Below are 23358 nucleotides of genomic sequence, written 5' to 3'. Positions count from 1 at the left end.
AAAAAAAAAAAAAAAAAAAAAAAAAAAAAAAACCAAGCAAATAAATAAATAAATAAAAATAAAAATCTCAGTACCAAGTATAGGATACTTCCCTATGGGGTCAGGAAGGTCCCAAAGGCCCTTAATACAACCCGAGCTATTGCCATAGCTCTTTGTTCCTCCCCGAAAAACTAAACTGAAAGACCCAATTGCAGAAGGTACAACATACTTTTGTTAAAGGACATAGTGAAATCAGGCAAACTTGAAAACATCCCCCCCTGCTGACTAACTTTCATCATGCCAGAAGGTGGCAGCCAGGCCATCCCTGCATGCTACAGTACCAATCCGCTGGATGAGATGTGCCCACAAGTGCAATAGTGGCACAAAGGTTGTAGATGTAACCAGCTGCTTTAGGGTTGGATTTGAGACTGGGTTCACAGTAAAGAATCTAGGCCTGGTGCTGTAAAATGGTCCAAAGTCCATGAGTCCTGAGGTCACAGGCCCTAGGGGAAAACCTGTTACTGTTGTTTTACTAAATGATATGCTGTCAAACTATCTTCCAAATATCTATGCTTAGATCCATAGAGTAGTGCTGTGCTTAACATTAGCCAGAGAATCCTCTCTGAGCAGTGGTCACAGTTAATGCAGAGATCAATATTTAGTCGTAATACTGAGAATCAATGTATACTGAGTGCTCAGCCCTAAGTGGGACCCCTATATTAATAGCCCCAAATAAACAGAGGAGGAAGATAACTGGGTATGGTGGCACACGCCTGAAAATCAGGTCAGCTCTTAGGAGGCTGAGGAAGGTAAAGCCACAAGTTCCCAGCTACTTCAAATGAAGAAATAAACAAATACACACAACATAGCAATACAAATTTGGATGAATTAACTCTGAAAAAGCCTCAGATGTGCAAGTCCCCACAGTCAGAGACAGATTTTTCATGATGTGAGCTCGCTGCCCAGGGACTTTGGAGAAGGAGGCTGGAACTGAGCGATAGAGGAGCTTGGGCACATACCGTGATCATTCTCAAGGCTTTGAATAAGGCCGGCCAGTTTGGTTTTGGAAAAGACTTGAGAGAAGTCTCTTTTAAACTACAAGATACCAGAGCCCACCCCCAAAAAAAAACCTGTCATTTTGATGGCTTTCTATTTCAACATTGAGGCCATTAGCTAGGTGTCCAATTCTGCTTCTGAGAAAGAGGCAAGGCTGTTAAGAGAAAGATGAGGTTGTTCAAATAGGCCCCTCTAGGAGCCTCTTGACCACGCACTGTCTTTCATTGTCCTCTGAAGCTCTCAGCCACTTTCCTTCTGGTTTTTATCTCCCAGTCATCAAGTGTCCCTCAGCTGTGGTACCTTCACAGAACCAGAAGCCCCAAAGATCATTTGGCCTGATCTATCTACTTTACAACCACAAAAAAATAAATAAAAGAAAATAAAGTTGAGCTAATGGTAGCCTATCTGGATACAGTGACCAATACTCCAGACACAGGCTATTACATCCTGTGAGCACAGAGCTCACTGGAGCTGGATCCCTGGGGTGGGGCAGATACGAGGCCCTTCACACTAGCTCAGTCCCCCTGGCGGTATGATGACACTTTACACTGCTGAAGCCTCCTGAACAGCACACCCAATGTTCACTCCTTTCACATAGCCCAGGGTGAAGACAACTGTGTGGTTTCCAAGGCAACCTATATTCAGGTGCTGGGGCCTGTCTCAAGCCAGTGAGGGGAGAAGAAAAGGGAGAAGTCACCTTCCACTTACAAACATAATTCCTCCCAAACTAATTTGCCCCGGAGCCCCGTCAGGATCTAGGACAGAGACACCCAGGGCCCCCGGAAGATTTTGGAAGAGTTGGCAGGAAGAATTTGCAGGGCTGGAGAGATGATTCTGTGAGGATCCTGCATGCTGTCCAAGCGTCGAGCGTGAATACCTGGCTTCAGATCCCCAGCTCCCACCTAAAAGCTGGGTGTAGCGGCCATGTGCACCTGTAAGTCCACAAAACACGTGCGTTCTGGAGATTTGCTGGCCAGCCAGCTTAGGGGAAACGATGAGAGACCCTGGCTCAACAGAATGACAGAGAAAGGTATCCACTGTCAACTTCTGGCCACACATAAGTGAAAGAGCACACACACACACACACACACACACCTCCTCATTCATCCTCTCCCACAATTAAAGAGGCATCGTCAATGGCACACAGCAAGTGGACTTGGGAAGTCTAGAGCTGTTTATCCTGGCTGGGACAAGTCTCAACATGTCCCAGATATGGGTTTTTATACCTTTAATAAGCACGGCACACACTCTGTCAGGAAACAGTATGATTCAGGATACCCATTTCCCAGAGACAAAACTGGAGATCAGTACCAACAGCCAAGATAGAGCCTGGCCCTCCCCTCGCCCCTGCTATCATGGCAGAGCAGGCATCTTAATGCCTGTTGAGTGGAACAGAGGCAGGAAGCCAGCTATGAGGCAAAAGGGTTAAACTCGAGTGTTTAAATATTTAGAAAATAAAGACACAGTGTCACATAGAAATTGACCATCAGGGCTGATGTGGTAACCATGGTGATTCATGGCCGGGGCATGAGGAAGGCTAACCAGAGTGCAGCAGAGAGGACTAGAGAGCAGCAGTGGGCAAGACTAGTTCACAAGAGTAGCCTGTTGAGACCTTTGTTCTTTGGGATACAAAATTCACGAGCCAGAACCCAGCACTGTGGACTGAGACTAGTCCAGTCTTTTGGAGATGAGTTTTCTCCACAGAAGGAAGAAAGACCGCATCTGTGTTCCGTTCACTCACTCACTGTTCAGCCCGCTCTTTCTGAGGCTCACTATGTGCTAGACAGACATCTCTTAGCTCCAATACAGTCTCCATCACCATGGAGCCCACATCTAGAACAGTGGGGCTGACTAAACCTAGCATTTACCATCTACCAATCAGGCACGCCGCAGTAGGCAAAGAGCTAATGCTAAGTCACAGCCTAGACAGGCTCCTGGCTTGGAGACTGGAGGTGTCCAGAGACAGTTCCTAGAGGAGGGATTTGCAGGCTAAAAGTGAAGATGGTGAAGGGGCATGTCTGTGAGGACACTCCCAGATTATAAAGCACCAGCTAGGCGCAGTGCAACCAACGCCACCCAGGCACTGCCCACATGCCAGCCACTGAGTCTCCTATCTTCAAAGAAGGTGGACTGGTCCCCTGCCAAAGACAAGCATCTGTATTCTTGCTGCTCGCTCTCTCGCTTCCTCGCTCTCTAGCCTTCTCACGTTCACTCTCTCCTTTCTTCTTTTATTGAGACATGGTCCCACACCAGGCTTCCAACTCTTGATCTTCCTGCCTCCTCCTGAATGCTGGGGTACAGGCATTTGTGGGTGTCTTCATGGCAGGCTCTCCTCTCTTGCTTCCTTCTCTCCAGCCCTACCAAGTACAAGCTGACCCCAAGATAAACAGCACCGCGCTGAGTCCCTGGAACACCCTCTCCCATCTTCTGTTTCTCACGTGTACTGTGATCTATCAATGCAGTGTTAATGAAAGTGGAACAGGAGATGGGCACACACTTGGCAGAAGAGGCTGCCACACAGAATGTTCTTGTCAGGCTGGATTCCCCTGAGAACCACCTGAGCCCTGGTCTCCTCTGTGCTGACCACACTGGGATTGGACTGATACCTTGAGACCAAGCCGTGCTGAGAAACTAGGCTCTTCGTATCTCAGGAACTCAGAGCCGGAATTCATTTCATGTGTTGTGTGGGTGTGTGTGTGTGTGTGTGTGTGTGTGTGTGTGTTCACATGCATGTGAAGGTCAGAGATCAACATTAGGTTTTGTACTTTTTGTGTCAACTTGACACAAGCTAGAGTCATTTTGGAAGAAGAAACCTCAATGAAAACTATTCCCCCACAAGTCTAGCCCAAGGGCAAGCCAGTGGTGCATTTTTCTTGATTAATGTGCCCATCTTACAGCGGGTGGTGCTGCCCCTGGATGGATAGTCCTGGATGGTATAAGAAATCAGGCTGAGCAGACTCGTAAACAGTATTCTTCCGTGACATCTGCATTAGCTCTTGCACCCAGATTCCTACCTTGAGCCCCTGTCCTGACCTCCGCGGATGATGAACTATAAGCTGTAGAACAAAATGAATCCTTTCCTCTCCAAGGTGCTTCTTATGGCATCTTATCACCACAGTAGAAACCCTAACTAAGACAGCTGTCTTTCTTAGTCCCTCTCTGCCTTATTCTTTGAAACAGTGTCTCACTAAAACTGGAGCTTTTACATTTTCCTAACTTGATTGGCCAATGAACTCTAGAGATCTACCTTTCTACACACAGACACGGAGAAACACACACATATACATACACATATGCACCCCTCAGAGGTTGCAAACCCACCGAGCCCAGCTTTTGTGTGGGTGCTGGTGACCTAAAATGAGGTCCACATGGTTGGCTGGCAAGCACTTTACTGAGACATCTCCTCAGCCCCAGAATTAGTACTTCAAATGCATCAATCAAGCATCCAGGAATTCCACCCTCAGGACTGCCTATGGTGTATCTGCAGAAAGGACGGACAGCCTCTAGCTCCCATGGAAGAAAGGCGTAACTTCTTCCTCCTCTTCTTGTGTAATTCCAGACCAGCTCTTCTCTTACACATAAGGTCCCTGCTCCAAGCGATTCCAGCGCCCAGGTTCACCTCCCTAGGAAACAGACCTAGCCCCTCTAGGAGACATGCCCCACTGCTTCTTCCTTCCTGACACGTGGACTCATGCCTCCTCTTATGGTGCTTAAGACCCTGGGTCAGCTGGCTCAAGGTGGTGGTCAAACACATCCCAGAGGCAGGGGTGTAGAATGAGCTCTGAGCGTTAAGTAAATAGATGGGCATTCTGGCTCAGTGTTACAAATCACATGTGGGTAAACTCGATAATTTAGAGACATCAGTTCAGAACGCAGCTGTCACACCCTTCCTCTTAAGGCCAGGTCACCTTCTAAGTTCAGAATGTGATTTGAGTTCACTTCTCTCTAGGAAGAGGGGGGCAAAGAGAAAGACTGGACTGTCTGCCTGTCCCCTGATGAGAAGATGCCACTCACCTATTTAGCAAAAGGACCCCAAAGAGTATGCACCAGCGACACTTCCTGTATCACAGGCATTGTGTCTTGGTGACAGTGCACTGTGATCACCCAGGAGGCTGCTTGGATCTCCTGGACAACAGCACCACAGTGGGTGAGCTGTTTACAATGTGAGCTGTCTCTTGACTATAATTTATGGCCTATAATTTTAAACAAGTTCCTTGACTTCTGAAAACCCTATTGGTATTTAATAAAAAATATCCACTTTTATATACCTAATAAATGAAAATCTCCAGTTTGGGTCCCTTGGGTTCCAAACTCATAAAGTTGAAGACTCATATCTTATCACTATCGTTATGTTTCTGTCACATTGGAGGAAACTAAAGAAGTGTGCAGAGGCTTCCGTGAGACCCAGACAGGGAGCAGATAAACCCTGTCCCCCTGAGTCAGCTAATGAAATAACACAAGTTGTAACTGATGGTGCTTGCAGCTTCTATCCAGGGGCTTCGTGATGTGAATTCTCTCTGCTGTCCACACCCCAAGCCTAAGCCAGCACCTCCTCCCTGGGACTCTCTACCCTTCCTCTCTTGCAGGCTCCTGGATCAGAAGGTAACCCCTGCTTATCCCCTCTCCCTTTCAGCTGGCTCCTTGCTGGTAGCCCACCAACAGTCTGCAAAGGCAGACAGACCACCTATGTTCCCTGCCGCCACCCATTCAGTCTGCCCCCTCACCTACACTGCCATTCCCAGTGACTGTCATGACAAGGAATAAGTTAAGGCGAGGACAGTGTGTTCTTCAGCCCTGCCCTCCACACTGCAGATGCAAAGGCTGCCTTCCTGTCCTCCCTCTTTGTAATCTTTATCAGTCTCCTAGCAGCTCCTCCTCCACTTACTTATCACCTGTCAAGGTTCCTCTGGGGCCTCTGCCCTGCGCCCTTCTTTTATCTCACTGCCCCTGCACATCCATCCCTAACTACTCGACATCATTAGCTCCCATTCCCACGCTGGAGACAGCCAGAGCCCCCCCCCCCTCTTAAGCCAGAGTAGAACCCAACACCCATCCCACCTTGACCTCCTTCTGTGTTTTCAGTTTTAATGAATGGCATTCTCCAGCACTGAGTTATCCAAGCAATTGGGAGACTTCTCTCTCCCTGCCAAGAAAGTAACCACCCTAATTGGTAACCAAGTCTTGTCGTTTCCATTCTCTCAGCCTCTCTAACACATGTTCCCTCCTCTGTCCCCATTCCTGTACTCATCCTGGTCAGGCATCACTGTCCTTCACCTGGATGTTGTAACCGGCTTCTAACTATCTTCCTGCCTCTAAAATTGACTCTTCTAACACTCGCTAGCAGAGAGCATGTCTAAAATGTAAATGTCCTCCAGCTTGGCAGTCTTCAGTGATTCCTGCTACTGCCTTTCAAAGCTCCTTAGCAGGACAAACAGGTGCCACTGGGCCTGCCCACCTTCCGCAATGGAGCACCCCCCCCCAGCACTGTCCGCCCCCCAGCACTGTCCGAGACCTTAGCCTGGAGACATTCTGAACAAGACACTGAAGTTTCCACTCCTGGGCTTCTGATTATTCTATGACTTCTATTTGGGATATTGTGGAGTTTGAATAAGGATGCCCCCCATAAGCCCATACATTTGAATGCTTAGTCATCAGGAAGAGGCACTATTTAAGAAGAACTAAGAGGTGTGGCCTTGTTGGAGTGGGTGTGGCCTTGTCTAAGGTATGGCCTTGATGGAGTGAGGTGTTGGAGGAAGTTTGTCATCTAGCATGGGCTTTGAGTTTTCAAAAGCCCATGCCAGGCATATCTCTCTCTCTCTCTCTCTCTCTCTCTCTCTCTCTCTCTCTCTCTCTCTCACTCACACACACACACCCTCAGATCAGCTACTGCTCCAGTGCCTTGTGAGCTGCCCAGCTCCCCACCCTGATGATAATGGAGTATATAACCCTCTGAAACTGTAAGCAAGCCTCCATTTGAATGCTTTTATAAGAGTTGCCTTGGTCTTGGTGTCTCTTCACAGCAATAGAACAGTGACTGAGACAAACAGCCTTCCCACCCTGTGGGCAAGACATATAGGCCCTTATCTGAGCTGAAGCATTTTCGTAATGCTCAAATTTGTTCTTCACAGCAGTCCTTGTGGTAGGGACTACCACTAGTCTGATTTTTCGAGAAGGAAATAGAGTAAAGGAGAGTTTAAACAAAACAAAACCCTAAAGGTCACCTACCATATACCTTTACCCTAAAAGGTGACAGAGTCTGGCCTCTATCCAAGCTGGGCTGCTCTGACCTCCATGTTATCAGAAACCTGCTTTCTCCTGAGTTCAAATCCCAGCAACCACATGGTGGCTCACCGTAATGAGATCTGACGCCTTCTTCTGGTATGTCTGAAGACCGCTACAGTGTACTTACATATAACAGTAAATAAACAATATACATATAAACAATAATCTTTAAAAAAAAAAAGAAAGAAAGAAGGAAAGAAAGAAAGAAAAAGAAAGCCTGCTTTCAAGGACAGCATCCGACACAGTTGAGGCTGGCAACCCCTCGGAGAAGCGATGGTGATGTCAGAATTTCTAGGGATAAGAGCGCCTCACTGGCTGTGCACAGAGCGACCTCACTAAACCCCTGCTGAATAAATAATGGAGCTGGATGGGCAGTGGAGAAGAGGCAGGCCAGCTATCAGGAGGGCAGCCAAGCCCAGTGCCTTCCGCATTAAGCAGGGGTGCACCAAGGGCATCTGAAACATAATGACACAGGAGTGCATTGTCTATGAACAAGTATGGCTTCCCGCTACATTTTAGTGAAGGTCCAAATTGCATAGCTTTTGCATTTTCCTTTCTTCTCAGAATACACTGGCCTGGGGATAAAAGGTACCTAAATCTTTCAAAGCTCCACTCTAAAAATGCCACAAAAGATGAAGGCTGAGGAGAGGCGGGGTGAGCATCTTCAACAACAGAAGTGACCACATGGCAACCTGGCTCTGTCCTTGATGCTCCAGAGACAGGAGTGGGGCTGAGAGCAAGTTCCTCTCTGCAGAATGGGGTGTGTTCTAAATGCATGCTGTCACTGGTAGGGACCCTCCCCAGGCCATTACTGTAGCACCCAGAGAGCCCAGCAGGCCCTGTGCTAGGCAGGTGGCCTTAGGAGATGGCACAGCCACAGCCTTCCCACCCTGCTCACCGCAGCAGCGGCTGGCCTGCCCTGAGGATGGCATTTCCATTGTTTCCCCCTGGAAACTCTCTGTCAGTCACACAGGGGACAGCTCCTCCCTAAACACTCAGTAACCAGGGCCCTGAAAGATGAGCATCCACACCTAGACTGGATAACTTAAAACCAGGACCCTAATAACTAGACAAGGAAACTGAGGCCCAGGACCACACGCAAAATCATGATGTCACTAGTTTTAGAAACAAGAGTTCTTCAGTCCAGTACCTTCTATCCCAGCTCTCTGTCAGGCATTGTATATTTTTGGAAATGCAAATATTAACGACATCTGTGTTTCTTTGTTTCTGAAGTGATGGAGAAAGCCATCATGCAGAAAGCTGTAGTCTGGCCAGGTGATGGCAGATGGGAACACCTCTCTTGCTGGCTCTCTGGGGCCAAACCATTCCGATTCCCTTCAAGGAGACAAGAGACAGCCCAGACAGCTGTAGGGAGAATGCGAGTGTTAAGGTGAAGACACTGTCACTTCCCTTGGGAGTCAGTGGGTACAGCACAATGAGGGTCTACGACGTCATGGAAACCGAGCCTAGCCACAGCAGGAGGAGAGCCAGACACTTGCAGTTTTGGGCAGCAGTGCTAGTGGCCATGAGGCTGGCTCACCTGGCATATTCCAAAATGCAGCTAGAAGTTAGAGGACAGCTGTGTGTGGAACAGGAAAGAGAGCAGGGTTTCCATTTCTAGAAACCACACTGTTCCCAGTACCATCCCCACGCCCTTAAAAATTCACCAGAGTGGATGGTGGGACTCTCATTCTTTGGGTGGGAAACTGAGGATTTATTATCATCCAAGGTCATCCAGCCTGCAGTGACTGAGGTAGGAGTCAAAGCCACTACTTTGGTCTGAGTGTAGCTCAGAAGCAGAACACTGGCCAGATGAGCCCAGGGCCTGTGGTCCATCCCAGAACAACTCATAACAGCAATTATATAATTAAATCAATATCAGTAATAAATAATATCAATTAAAAAGACCAAAGCCACCCATTTCTCCTTGTTTCTCTAAAACTGTGAGTGCTGGGCCAACAACGTAAGTTACCCAGAAAGCGTGGTTAGGGTTGAAACAGACTGGTCCTAAGCTGAGGGTGGACTAGGGTCTGCCAGCAGCATGGCTCTGTCCCCCAAGACCAGAGGCACTTTGCAGTTGAACTATGTCAGGTCTGTGGACCTGAAGCAGGAAAGAGGACTGACCCGAAGAGAAGCAGAGACCTTGCTCCTTCCTCACAATGCCTGGAGCAGAAAGGAGAGGTGTCTGGGAGGACCTCCGTGTGCTAGAAACTGCCCACTGCCCCTCCTCCCAATCCAGGTCCAGCTGAGTTTTGATTCTTCTTTTTCAACCTGGCCTCTATGACAGCTTCCCACACAGCCCATCTCAGATGAGAACATGAGGACACCCAGAGGTTGGAGAGCCTCAGAACCCCGTCCAGCTGGGTCCAGGTAGGGCTGAAGCCGATGCTGAAGGTTCCATCCTGGCATGGTCCCTTGGTCATCGTCACTTATGCTACTGGCTCCTTTCAGAGATTTGCTGGACCATGGTCTGGGTTTGAGTCCAGAAGCTTTGCCCAGTTAGAACGCTATGAAAAAAGTTGCCTAGTAACCTCTGTACTCGGCCCTCAAAGTATAGCCCAATCTAAGTACACAAGACTGCAAAACACTAGAGTCCAGCCTCTAAATGGGTGTCCTATGCCACTGACATACTGAGATTCCTATGGCCAGAAGAAGACCTACAGTAAAAACCACCGCATCCCATCTAGCCACAGGAACTCCAGAACTTGGCTAGAAGCTGAACCCAGGGACAGGGAGGCTCCCCATGATATCTCTGTGTCAGGACAATGAGAACAAACGGACCTAAGCTTACCAGCATGCCAGCTAGCATTTACACATACACACAACCTTTTTACTCTACCCTCACAGGGAGCCCAGCAAAGTTGAATAAAACTTCCTTGTTCCAGGTGAGGAGGCTGAGACCCAGAAAGGTCACAGGACCAGCCAAAAACACACAGCAAGAAGAAGTCCTGGCCAAGACTTGACCCCAGTCTTTCTGACTCCTGAGTTCTGGTCTTTGTCAGTCTCTTCCTGCTGCCCAGATGTGACTCTGTCCATGCTCCTCTGACCAGAGGATGGGGGGTGGGGTGGGGGGAGTATCCAGATTCACACACACATGATCAGAAACATCTGGATATCTTGGATGACCTGGGTCAGCAGTGAGCAGATCAGTCTGCAGGCCCCGGGGGTGGGGGAAGGGTGACAACTCATTGCCACAAGAGGATGCCGGGGTCCACTCAATCCTGCCTCAGTCTCAGTTCAAGTTGAACCAACCTCCCTATATAACCAGCCAAGCTGGGTGAATACCCAGATGTCCAGGAAACATTTCCCAGAGTACTGAACCAACCCTAGGCAGCCAGAAATAGAGGCCTTACCTCAACCACATCACACATTACATCTTCTCTTGCTAGAAAATGGCAGGCACATCCCAGCCTGATGTCTTCAAAGGAGGAGTCTCCACATTCAAAACTTGCAGGCTCCCTGCTGGTGTTTGAGGCACTGTGTGTGTGTGTGTGTTCGTGTATGTGTGCACCCACACACAGCCCCCAATCATGAAGCCTTATGCCTATTTATGAGGTCACCCGAGAGGAGGGTCACAGGGTAGCCTCAAGACACCCTCCATGAGGACCCAAAGAGAAGATTGCAAACACCATCTTGTGGGGCCACTCGAGTTGGGTTGAGGATGGGCGGGTTCAGTCCAGACCGAGGCAGAGGGATGGGCTACCACTTGAAGTCAGGGAATGACATACCTGTACTTCCCTTGTGTGATAGGCGATGATCAAACCAAGCAGGATGACGGTGGATAAACTGATAAGGCATTTCAGGGCCAACGAAAACATGGAATCCTGCAGGAGAGAGGGAAAGAGAGTTAGGGAGCCAGGCGGGAAACAGCACATGGAAGAGGTATAACAGGAAACAGCAGGGCAGAGGACAAACCATCCCCAGTTCCTCCTAGGAGCAGGGTAGAGCAGTTAGCCTGAGCCCGGGCTGCCCCTTGTGAGCCTTTGCTTTCAAGGAGAAAACATCCTTGCTTGTCCAGAATGACCCCACTGTGGCACAAGGTTTTATGTACGTGATACCTGACTAGATTCTAGTTACTGCTGTGTTGAATATTTGCCTCCACACTCATAAGTCGTATGGGCGTAATTATTTCTTGTGCCACTATTATATGGTTTGGGTGTCCATACCATGACAGCTTGTGTTTCTATCGTAACACAATCCAGAAGATTTTGAGGTCACTTTTGTCTCTGGCCAGGAAGAGCTCCATCAGGAATAAATCAGAATGCCCTGGTAGCTGCTCTGTCCCCTGGCTCAAGCCAAGGGCAGGAGAGGGAGACAAGAACAGCAGAAAAGTCACTGGATGAGGGGCCAGCAAAGGAGCAAAAAGAGGTCCAGGGCAGGGGAAGGTTGTGGTGGCCTGCTGCTCAGGGCAGAGGATGCTCCCTGCAACTTCAGCCCAGGTGACTTAGAGAGCCTATAGTCTGTGTGTAAGCTCTTTGGCTGTCTGCTGAGTCCAGAACCTGCCCCAGCTACTCAGAGCTGCATGACCATCAATGGTACCTGAAGCAGCTTGGCTCAGTGAGTGCTGGCTGTCAGTACTGTTCGCCCCTTTCCATCAGAACATCTAGTTAGGGCTTGCCACACTCCTGAGTGGGGTGAGTCTGGAAGGAGAGCTACCTCCAGTCATAAAGGAACACAGGAAGAGCCCTGAGCAAAGGCAGCTGAGAGGTCAGGCAGCATTTCCAAGGACCACCAAGTGGGCTCTCTACATGGTCTGAGAGCCAAGGAAGACCAAAGAAACAGTGCTAATCAATAATGCCCAATTTTTGCTCACCCCAACTGTATAGAATGCCATGGGGGGGGGGGGTTGGTGAATGTATTACACCAGAGTTCAGAGCCAGGGCCTCAGTCCCCCAGGCCAGATCACTGCTCATTGCTCCAGGCCAACTCTCCACCAGGAGACAGGGATGCTCCTGACAAGACCCAAATGGCAGATCAAGACAAGAGACCAAAACCCAATCAGGCGATAAAGACTATAACTCTATTTTTCTCTCTAGAGCAGCAATGGTTATAAGCAGCCATGGTGCATTGCAAAAACAACTAGAAAAGGACCAAGGTTCTTACCACATAGAACTGCACAGAGTTTGAGGTGATGGGGGTGCTGATCAAGGTGATATGATAATTACACACCAATACACGTTCCCAAGCCACTAATGAAACTCCCATGAAGGTGTACAAATACTATGTCTCAAGCCAAAACAACTAAGACAACAATGGAAGAGATTTCAACAGCAAGACATGATTAATTGCCAAATGATACTATGGGAGAATTGCGAAGACTTAAGGGAGGGAGGCATCACTTGCTGGCAGAGGTGAAGGTATTTGGGACCTGCAAAGCAAGATTCTATGGTCCAATATGGCAGCTACTGTTAAGGGGACAGCTTGATCCTTGAATCTGGGACTTGCAGGTGCCCATGCTGACACTCTCCCCCACCCACTGTGGACTGAGAACGGAAGCTGGTCTCTCTCTGGTGTGTCTAGCCCTCCCAGCATTCATTTCTTTGATATGGCTATTGAGACCAATTTTATGCCAGGCACAAATTAGCCCTGGAGCCATAGGGAGAACCAGTGAAATAACTCATGCGTTCATTCACTCACACTTTGGTTCCTTGTGTGTTTGGGTTTGTATCATCTGTTGATGTGCACAGGTAACAGCAGGCATGTGCATGCACTACAGCACTCACGTGGAAGCCAACAGACAACCTTTGCAAGTCAGTTCTCCCCTTCCACCTTCATGTGAGGTCCAGGATCTGAACTCAGATCCTCAGGCTTCAGTGGCACCTGCTTTCACCTGTGACCCCATCTCCCCAAGACCCCATTTTATTGTTTTCTGAGACAAGGTCTGGTTATATAAACTCACCATCTTCCTACCTCAGCATCCCAAGTTATAATTCATTTAATTTTTGCAACGATTTCAACCAGTTCTTGCCTGCTGAGTACCTGTTGGATACACTACCATGTGATCCATGCTGGGGGGACAGACAGAGCGGGCCCCGCCTACCAGGAGGGCCCCACCCACCAGAGGTTTTCAGTTTGTCTTCTTGCACAAACTCTCACTTAATTGCGCTATAAGATCTAGCTGTAGAGAAATGTGTAGATTCTATACTACCCAAAAGCGGACAAAGGCTAGGGGTATAACTCAGTGGTAGTGTAGCTCAGAGGTAGAGGAGTAATAGTCACACAGGTCCCAGGTTCCGTTCCCAGCACTGAGCCTATTTAGCATCTTCCATGACCTTCAGAGTACTGAGTACCCAGAGTACCTCCTTGAGCTCACGTATATAAGGGTGTCTCGGTGAGTCCTGGCACTTTGCTGATGCAATGTGGGCACCAAGGAAAATAGAACACAGTTCTGACCCTCCAGAAGGTTCCAACCTTTGAAAGCTTACTTGATGATGATCCCAGACCTAGCTGGGGCTGAAAAAAAGGAGGGGGGAGGCTGAAAGCTCAGGGACACGAGGTTGATGTGAGACCAGATGAATTTCTCTACAGGAAAGAACTGGGACAGTTCAGAGTGCTTTCCGGCCAGAAGTGAGCATAAGGTCCTTGTCAGAGGGGCCCAGAGGCATGTAGGGAGCATCACACCCACTCCAGGATGACTTGTGACCAGTGGCACACTTCCACCTCCATTTCATGTTCTTGGCAGAAATTAGCTAAAGTCAACCTCTAAGTGTGTTTCCATCATTTTCAAGAGAAGAGGTAAAGGATGGGGGCCAGACGCTGTCTCCTCTCTTTTAAACCTCTTCCATTTCTTCTCAAAGTTGTTGCTTTTCTATTAAAAGGCAGCTCCCAGCTGCTCAGTGGTTTTGCCTGATGCAGCCTGCTGGGCCAGCATCAGCCTGCAGAGAGACATAGCTATACACTGGACTAATGGAGAGTTACATACAGCCTTGAGATCTCATCCCCTGGGAAATATGTCAAGGAAGTCTAACTGGATCTAGAACATTTTTCTATTCGCTAAAATGTTGAATTATCTTCTTTTCCACCTGAACTCCACTGACATGACCCTCCGGGTGACACCAATGACACAAGCTGACTAATTAGTCACCAAACACCACATGGTGGGGCACCTGCCATACCCGCTGTGCCCCAACCCACTCCATCTGGGGCCTTAAAATTGACTCGCTGGCTGGGAGGAGTCCCATGATCAACTGATCAACCTTTTTCCCTTGCATTTTTAAAAACAAAGAAATAATCCCCAGCACGAAGAATACACAGGGGTGTTTTTATATGTGAAGATTTTACTTTTAGTCTTAGAATCTGAATGTAAGAGGGGTGCACATGAGTGCAGCACCCACAGAGTCTGGAAGAGGGAGTCAGATCCCCGGCTAGAGTTACAGGCAGTTGTAAATCTCCCGATGTGGCTGCTGGGAGCCACATTCAGGTCCTCTGCAAAAACAGGATGCACTCTTAACGGCTGGGCCACCTCTCCGGCACTCTATCAGGAGTCGTTTTTATATCCGTCTAGTCCTACAGGCTCATGGATGTGCAAGCGGCTCAGACCATCTAAGGACACCCAATGATGGACACTAGTACATCCCTGAAGACAGAGAGTATCTGAAGACATGGAGAGAAATTGTGATGGAATATTAAATGGAAAACTTTGAGCTCCAAACTGTGTATGTAGCATGGTTCTGATTGTTTTTGAAATTTCCCATGTAGAAAAAGATTGTGAAAAATATCAATATTCTGCATTGTAGGGCATTTTCTTACCATGTTCCTTCTCTCCTCAAATTATTAATAAGGACATAGCATTTTGTTATTGACAAGTTTATTTTTCAAAATCTGAGCCCTGCACTGCCAGTAAGAGGCTTTTGTGCAGTGAAGAGATCCAGCTTTTCTTGTCACATGAACTCTGCCACGGGTGACAGCAGGAGCCCATGCAAGCCTCAGGTCCATCCCTGCAACAGGGATGAACCACCTAAGCTTCTCCGGGCTTTGAGACTCCATTTCACTTACTCACGCCCATTTCCTAGGGTCAGGCTGGAATTGTAACTATTCTCAGCCTGAGCAGGGAGATTCGAACTGATGCCAGCTGGGAGCTTCAGCCTCTGAGTCCCTGGGCTGGGCTTAGGGACTCGCACCAGCTTCAGACCAGTCTTATTACTCCATGGATTCACAGTCTACCTAACTCACATAACACACTTATACTATATGGTCCCATCACCTATTTGATACCCTGAATCTAAGAGGCGCTTAGTAAGCACTTTATAGCTAATCTTCTTTGAACGCTGATCACGTACTACCTCCAGCCACACACCTAGCACGCATTTTATCTCACCTCTGGTAGAACCTAATGTTTCCATTTTACTGATGAAACGCTACTAGTTGGAGAGTTGTTAAAGTGACTTCTCCAAGGTCATGCGACGAACTCAGATTTTAGATATCTGCCAGATTTTTACTTACCCTGCCCTTCAGTGTCCCAGGTACTGTGTGAGACTGTGTGTCTTGTTACCTCAGTGGAGCCTTGGGCTGCACAAGAGACGAATGGCTGGGTAGGAGACCAAGACACATTCCTGGAGATGTTCCTACAATGTGGTCCCTGTCCTGTTCCTGGACACGAGGCAGCCCTTCTCAGGTCTGTGATTACCCACTGATAGTAATCTAGAACAAAGCATTGCTGCTGCTGCTGCTGCTGCTGCTGCTGCTGCTGCTACAGGCACCTACCATGCAAGGGAGGCATCATGGACTCTCTTTCAGGGGCAGGGAAACTGAGGCTCCAAGAAGCCTAACTTGTCAAAGGGCATAGCCAAAAAAAAAAAAAAATGGCAAAGTCAGGAGGTTTGAGGGAGCCATGTTGCCACCTAGACCCATCTTTCTCTCAAGCTGTGAGCCTGCTGCCCTGAGGCTGAGCCCCACTGGCCTCCAGACTCAAAGAGAAGCTGCTCATGGCTGCTGGGTCCCTTTCTGGGGCTGTGCACAGGGTGATAGAGTGGTTCCCAGGCCTCTGAGCCAGCGGTATAAATTGCTCTCTTGGCCTGCCTGGTAGCTTCCAGAGACAGGCCAGAATTGTAATGATTTCAGTAGATCTTCCCAGAGACTTTGAAGTTTTTAATGTGTTTTATTGTTTGGAACATTGAGAAAGGGAGGCAGGCAGAAGATGATGCACAGAGTCAGGTAAGGGCACCAGCCAAAGTGAACATAAGCTTCCCCAGCACAAGGATGCACAGGCTCCTTCCCCAGCCAAGGTAATAAGCTCCAAGGCTGTGCATGTGAGCACGCAGCACACGCACATGGCCCATTCATGACTCCTGTCACTCGTTAGAAGCCCTCAGGGAGAAAGGTGATAGCACCCAGAACCTGTATTTCTTGAATTAAGGTCTGATGCGCCTTCCTGACTTCACCTCAGTTGGTGCATTTGACTTGGGGAAATAATTGAGTTAGAAATCTTTTCTGTTTAATAAGGTCAACCTTTGCTTCAATTTCATGGAACCGCTCCAAGACTGATTGATATTCAGCACTGGCTTCGTACTGTAGGTCTGTAATGGTTGTCCTAATTAGACACTCTTGCTAATTAATGCTATGCAGATTAAGCCAGGCCTTCCTTCCCTGATTCCCCAGCCCCCAGTCCCCTGGCAGGGAAGTCAGCGTTCCTGGCTGCTGATCTCCAGGGAGACCCGGCTTCTCTTCCCTACCTGGGCTTTGGTTCTGCACCTAGCCTAGCCTTCCTTTTCCCAGGCTTCCATGCTGTGCCTTTCTCCTGACTTTGCCTTCTGAACTTTCACTATCTTGCCCCATCAGACCTTAGCTGGTCTTCCTCCCAGGTGTAGCTGCCTGAGGTCGTCGGGGTCATGAGATCACCTGAGGTCATGCTGGGCCTACCAGCATCCTTGGCATGATGTCCCCTCCCATTGTAGGTATTCATGGTCCAGAATGGAATCATGGGAAGGCTCAGCCCACTCTATTCTGCCCTCCTGAGAACAGGGGAATCTGATGCCACCATCACAGTGGGTAGGGATGGTCGCTGGGCATTGCACAGGTCTGAGAAACAGAACTAAGACCCTGGGGACTTCATCAGGAAGAGGGCTTGGAAGTCAGCTCTAGACTTGCTGTAGAGTGACCAGTAGTCACTGCTACGGCGAGTTAAAAGTTTGGCTTTGGGCACACCTCAGACCTCCAAGGAAAGAAGGTTCTGGAATTCAAAACCCTGACATTTAGCTATGTGTGCTCGATGGCCTATATCATCAGGCTATAGGCCAGGACACATACGGGTCATAGGAAAACTCCTTTTGTAAACATTTCTTTTGTAAGGAATTAAGTTGTGGGTATGAAATGGCCAGCTCCAGATCCCATTCATTCTGTCTTCTCAACAGAGCAAAGAGTGGTTTCTATTGTTAGTGTGGGAACTAATGAGAAGGTTTTTATTATGTCTTTCTATAACATAGAACTTGACAACCAAAGACTAGGGTTCAAGTCATGCCTTTGAGACACTGGGCTTCCAGCTCCTTCCTTGGGCCTTAACCTCTCAGGGTCTCCAGTTCCCCTGCTCTCCTTCACATACACAAGATACAAGTGAAAAAAGAAAAGGTTATCTTTCCACATTATTTTTTAAGTCAAATGCACTTCCTCTTGCCACCCAGAGCAGAGAAAAATGAATCGGTCCCAGTGACAAGCTCCACTATCAGCACCCCTGTCCTTGGTACTTCAGAGATGCCTTGGGTTGTCACTAGGCCACATACATGCTCCTTCACTCAACCAGACAGACTACTGAGCCTTTGCTTCGCCCAGACTCTGGGCTGAGCCCTGCCTCGAGCCTCAGAACACTGTTGTCACAGTATACTGAGACTGAATCCTGCCCACCAGCTGAGCCCTGTTCCACACTCGTCCCGCCCACAGCCAAATGTGAGAAGAGACAGAGGCAACTGGCAGGGGGGTCTGGAGGGCAGGAAGCTCCAATTGAGAGAAGACCTGGTTCCTTTGGGCCTTAGTCATCAGGGAGTGACTAGAATCAGGAGAGGTGGCACTAGCAGGTGTCTGAACAGCCCTTGCCTCCATCTTGGGCGAGAGTGAGCTGCAGCCTGCAGCCTTATCCATAGGCAATGAGATTTTAGAGGGCATTCCCTTCCTCCAGGGTGTAACCTCTGAGGGTGTGGGTTAGCCTGATTAGGCTCTAAGCCTCAGACACCTTTCCTGAAACCATTTGTCTAAGATTCCAGTGGCCACAGAGGGGCTTCAACCTCACAGTGACCTGTGCATGTGACTCTCTTCCTTTATATGTAACACATCTGTTCTGAGCTTTCCCACTCCTGGGGCGCATCTGAGGCACAGTGCCCTGGCAGAAGGCCTCAAATGGAACACTCTCTCCTCTCAGTCCTAGGCTCAGCAGGGCCACTATGTGCAGGCTTTCCAGCTTAGGAGGGGGTCTGACCTTAATCGTGGGCAGAGAGCTTCCTGGAGCCCTCCCTGCTGTGCCCTCTTCAACCACCTTCTCTACCTCCTGACTCACTCATCTTCTCAGCTGGGAGCATTACCTGCCTAAGATGATCCCAGGGACCTGATCTGGTCCCACACTCCCTGGGACTGCACAGGAATCTCTTCCCAGTCAGTACTACCCTCACCACTGCTTGTCCCAGCCAGAGTATCAGCCATAGAGGGTAGCATCTCTTAATAAATTCATTCCTATGTCATCACATGTGAAATGCTGTCCAGTGCTTAGTAGGTCCATAAATATCAGCTGAATGCTGAATACTATTTCAAAGAAGGGAACAAAATTTAAAGATGTGCCAACAGGTAGACACTTCTGTCCTGGATTTGCAAATTCAAGAAGCAGGGGGTGAGGGTGATCAAAAGGTCACTTGCCATGGGTCCCATACTGGCTTGCTGTGTGGTCCCACGCTACAGAAAGGGATCTGAAGCTGAGAAGAAGCTTGTCACTCAACCACAGTCCTTAGACAGGGAAGGAATGGGGTAAGATTTGAACCTGGGCAGTCAGGCCTGACTCTTAAGACTTGTGCTCTCATAGCATAGTGTCTGGAGGGAATCTCACAGCCAGGTTGTGTGCTTTTGAGGCATGTTAACAATGACAGCTTGAGGTCAGGGCTCACGGTCTGGGCTGTTCCTGCAAGTCTAGCCCGGGCCCAGGCTGGCATGGGGGAGGAAAGACAGGAAATGCTAGCGAGTTAAGGAAGCCAGCCTCTTGGACTAAAGTACATAAAATCAGTTTGGCCTAGGGCATTTCTCTGTGGCCTTCTACTTTGTCACTTCCAGAAGGACATAGGACCTGATGTCTGAGGGACATCATGTAGTGAAAATAGAAAGGACATTCAGCTCTGAACAGAGGGTGGCCAAGCATTGTCTGGTGAAGCCAGCATGATGACCAGAACACCAATTAAGAGGCAGCGATCCTCCTCAGGCCTGGCTCTCCCACTGTGGTACCCCAAGGAAAACAAGAAAAGGTCACTTTGGAGACCAAGCTCTCCAAATATCAAGTCCCATGAGTTGCCCCTTCGGCTACAAACACAATTCTGATTAAGGAGATGATTTCCTTTACAAGGTCTGGGCAGAAAGGAGCTGTCAAAGCAGGAAATCTCTGCAGCGTGCTGCTTGTCATGTATCTCCTGCCACACTTAGAACACAGGCCATCAGTCAGGGTTGTAACTAGTATTGTGTGCATGCCCTGTGCCGGGCACTGTGTCATGTGGGAGGCAGACACAACAGGATAGGGCTTTCCTAAAGCTCGATTGCTGCTGCAAAGGGAGCCACCAAGGCTCCTTCTGGACACGAGATAAACGCAAGCAAATGAGCTCCAGCATGCTAAGGCAGGGATCCACTGCAAACCTCTCTGTACCTTTCAGAAGCAGAGTGAGCCAAGGGGACTGTGTCTCTTCATGAGTCTGGACGTGGGCCGCAACTCCACCAGGTACAATCACCCAGGTCCTAGGATTAAGTGCCCTTGGCCCCACCCAAAACAATGAACTCAGAATCTCTGCCGACTTTTTAAAAAGTTCCAATTATGATATACAGGTGAGAGGTGAGAGCTACTATTTTGGGGTTTAAGAAAGAACCCCAGGAGGATGGAATCAACATCATCACTGAGGTATCACCAGACACATGGTCATACCCATAAATAATGGAGTTCCTGAATCTTGGCATCTCCCATGGGAGGAGATACAGAAACAAAGTGTGGAGCAAAGATTGAAGGAAAGGCCATCCAGAAACTGCCCCACTTGGGGATCCATCCCATATACAGTTACCAAACCCAGACACTATTGTGGATGCCAACAAGTGCTTGCAGACAGGAGCCTGATATAGCTGTCTCCTGAGAAGCTCTGCCAGAGCCTGACAAATACAGAGGCAGATGCTTGAAGCCAACCATTGGACTGAGCACAGGGTCCCCAATGGAGGAGCTAGAGAAAGGAAGGAAGGAGTGGAAGGGGTTAAAGAACAACAATTTCAACCAACCAGAACCCCCAGAGCTCCCAGGGACTAAACCACCAACCAAGGAGTACACATGGTGGGACTCATGGCTCCAGCCACATATGTAGCAGAGGATGGCATTGTCAGACATCAATGGAAGGAGAGGCCCTTGGTCCTGTGAAGGCTCAATGCCCCAGTGTAGGGGAATGCCATGACAGGGAAGTGGGAGTGGGTGGGTTGGTGAGCAGGGGGAGAGAGGATGGGATAGGGGATTTTCAGAGGGGAAACTAGGAAAAGGGATAACATTTGAAATGTAAATTAAATAAATAAATAAATAAATAAATGCCACACAGCCCTGCTCTCTGTGTGAGAGTTGCTGCAGTTGTCATCTAGGCTTTGTCTGACTGATGGTTTCAGAGACTGAGGGCTCACTTCCTCTCCAGACAGCCTTTGAGAGACACTTGGGAAGGCCCCGACTTTCTCAGAAATCTGATCTTAGTTTTCTTAGGTGTAGTGCTAAGCTGATGCTCTGACCATTGCCTCATGGGGGTCTGTGACAATTCCCCTTCTCAGGACACAGTCATACCAGGTCTTGAGGTAAGGACACAGAGGACAGGATGGCTGGTTTGTCCCCAGCAAAAATCAGCCTGTGTTAGGGCAACCTTCAAATCCAGGCTTGAGCTGCCAGGCTCATCTGGTGGTCCATCCAGCCATTCTTAAATTCAACCGCTCTGCAAAAGCCTGGATCCCTGTCAGAGAAACCACCTCCAGGCCTGTCACCTAGTCGTTTGCTTTCTCCAGCGGTCAATCTATTCCTCCTTGTCCTTTTCCTTTCTCTGCTGTGGCCAGTGAGTTTCCTCAGCCATTCAGAAATTTCGTGAGTCTTGTAGTGTCTAAAAGTACCGCAGAGCACACACCTGCCGTCAGCCACTGGCCTCAGATCGGCTAAGCCAGCTTCCCTATTTTACAGATAAGAAGACTGAGGCCCAGAAAGAGCTCCCTCCCACCCCAGTCAAAACAGAAAAGGGGACAAGAGTCCCCTTCTCCCAAAGCTTGGGCTGCCATTTCTCCCTCCCCTGTCCTTCCTGCATCTATCTTGAACACCCGCCCCTAAAGGGCACGGTCCTGTCTGACTCCTCCCAGCTTCTGAGTGTTCTCATCACAAGGTTGAAAAAGGACTATTTCTCTGATGGCTCATTCAAGGGCAAATCAAGAGAAATAACAATTACCTACTCCAGGTTCTCCATCTTCCTTTCACTTAAAAACACAACCGCTTAAACATAAATAAAGGGAAATGGTCTGGAAAAATAACCAGTCGGCGGGGAACAATCGGCATTTCAGTCCGCATAAGAAGTGGAAATTCTGTTTTCAGAAACTCAGCCCAGCCGTGAGTTGTTAACTCCTAACCATTTGGCATGGGCTCTTCAATTGTTTGAATGTGATAGATGATGTTGACAGAGCGGCGGAGGCCAAACACGGGCTATTAATAGGCTTGAACATGGTACCTTTATAAACTCTATAAACTCATGCTACCTTCTCTAGTCCTCTGGCACCAAACTGTTGCCAGCCTGCCTACCTTTTGCTTTGACTGCCATGACTGCCGGCAATGGGGCACTGCGAGAGCCATGTCACCCAACCAGATCAATCAAGTTTATCTGAGGGCCCAGAAGGCTCGCTACATGTCACGTGGTCACCCGCCTCTATGGAGATCAGGGAGTTGCAGGCAGCGGATTTCCGCCCTACAATCCCCTGCACGCTTCTTTTCCAGCTAGGACCTGAAAATATGGCTTTCCCAAAGAACGGTGACAAGCCGTTCCTGATCTTTAATCAAGGTGATGAACCAAGCAGACATCGCCCACATTCATGAGTGCATCCACGATTGGCTTTAAGAAGCATTCCTCAGACATCCAAGGGACACGCTCTGGGACATTCAAGAATCTGCCATGAAGGGAACTGGGTCCCGACATGTACACTAGTGAAACAAGGGTCAACAAAGCTGTCCAGGCTGGAGGAACAGAAGCTGTCTCAATTCCACGGTCCAGAAATACAACTAGGGTGAAGAGTCTGTGCTTTGGAAGCTGTGGCCTACACATCCGTGCACATGCGCACTAAATGTTGCGCGGCAAATGGGTATGAAACTACCCTAAAAGAAACCACAATGTGAGCGTGTCCCTGTCTAGCAACAGTAGATTGTCCACAGCTTTGGGGCCCCGTGAAGGTTGCTCCTGGGAACCTTCCAAGCTTAAACACTCAAAAATCTCCCGAGGAACTGCTGCCCAGCAGATCCTGGGACTAGCTGGTTTGTTTCTTGGGATTTTGTTGGGGGTTTTGTTTTTTCGTTTGGTTGGTCGGTTGGTTGGTTGGTTGGTTGGTTGGTTGGTTTGGTTTTTGGAGACAGGGTTTCTCTATGTAGCCCTGGCTGTCCTAGAACTCACTCTATAGACCAGACTGGCCTCAAACTCACAGAGATACATCTTCCTCTGCCTCCTGGGTGTTGAGATTAAAGGTGTGTGCCACCACCACCCAGAGGAGCTGGTTGTCTATTTATTTATTTATTTTGGTTTTTCGAGACAGGGTTTCTCTGTGTAGCCCTGGCTGTCCTGGAACTCACTCTGTAGACCAGGCTGGCCTCGAACTCAGAAATCCACC

The 23358-nt window shown here is 48.7% G+C and overlaps 1 protein-coding gene across 2 annotated transcripts in view; it reads right to left on the bottom strand.

Moving 5' to 3' along the window:
• Positions 1-23358, bottom strand: part of Kcnn3 (potassium calcium-activated channel subfamily N member 3) — a 159788-nt gene that overhangs the window by 104312 nt on the left and 32118 nt on the right. For both annotated transcript variants that reach the window (XM_021158361.1, XM_029475592.1), the window contains exon 2: positions 11046-11141. In XM_021158361.1, the coding sequence (XP_021014020.1) occupies positions 11046-11141 (96 nt within the window). The remainder of the gene's footprint in view (positions 1-11045; positions 11142-23358) is intronic.

The sequence above is a fragment of the Mus caroli genome, chromosome 3 (genome assembly GCF_900094665.2).
Source record: "Mus caroli chromosome 3, CAROLI_EIJ_v1.1, whole genome shotgun sequence".
In the NCBI taxonomy this organism is placed as follows: Eukaryota; Metazoa; Chordata; class Mammalia; order Rodentia; family Muridae; genus Mus; species Mus caroli.
This window is presented reverse-complemented; position numbering and strand designations above follow the sequence as displayed.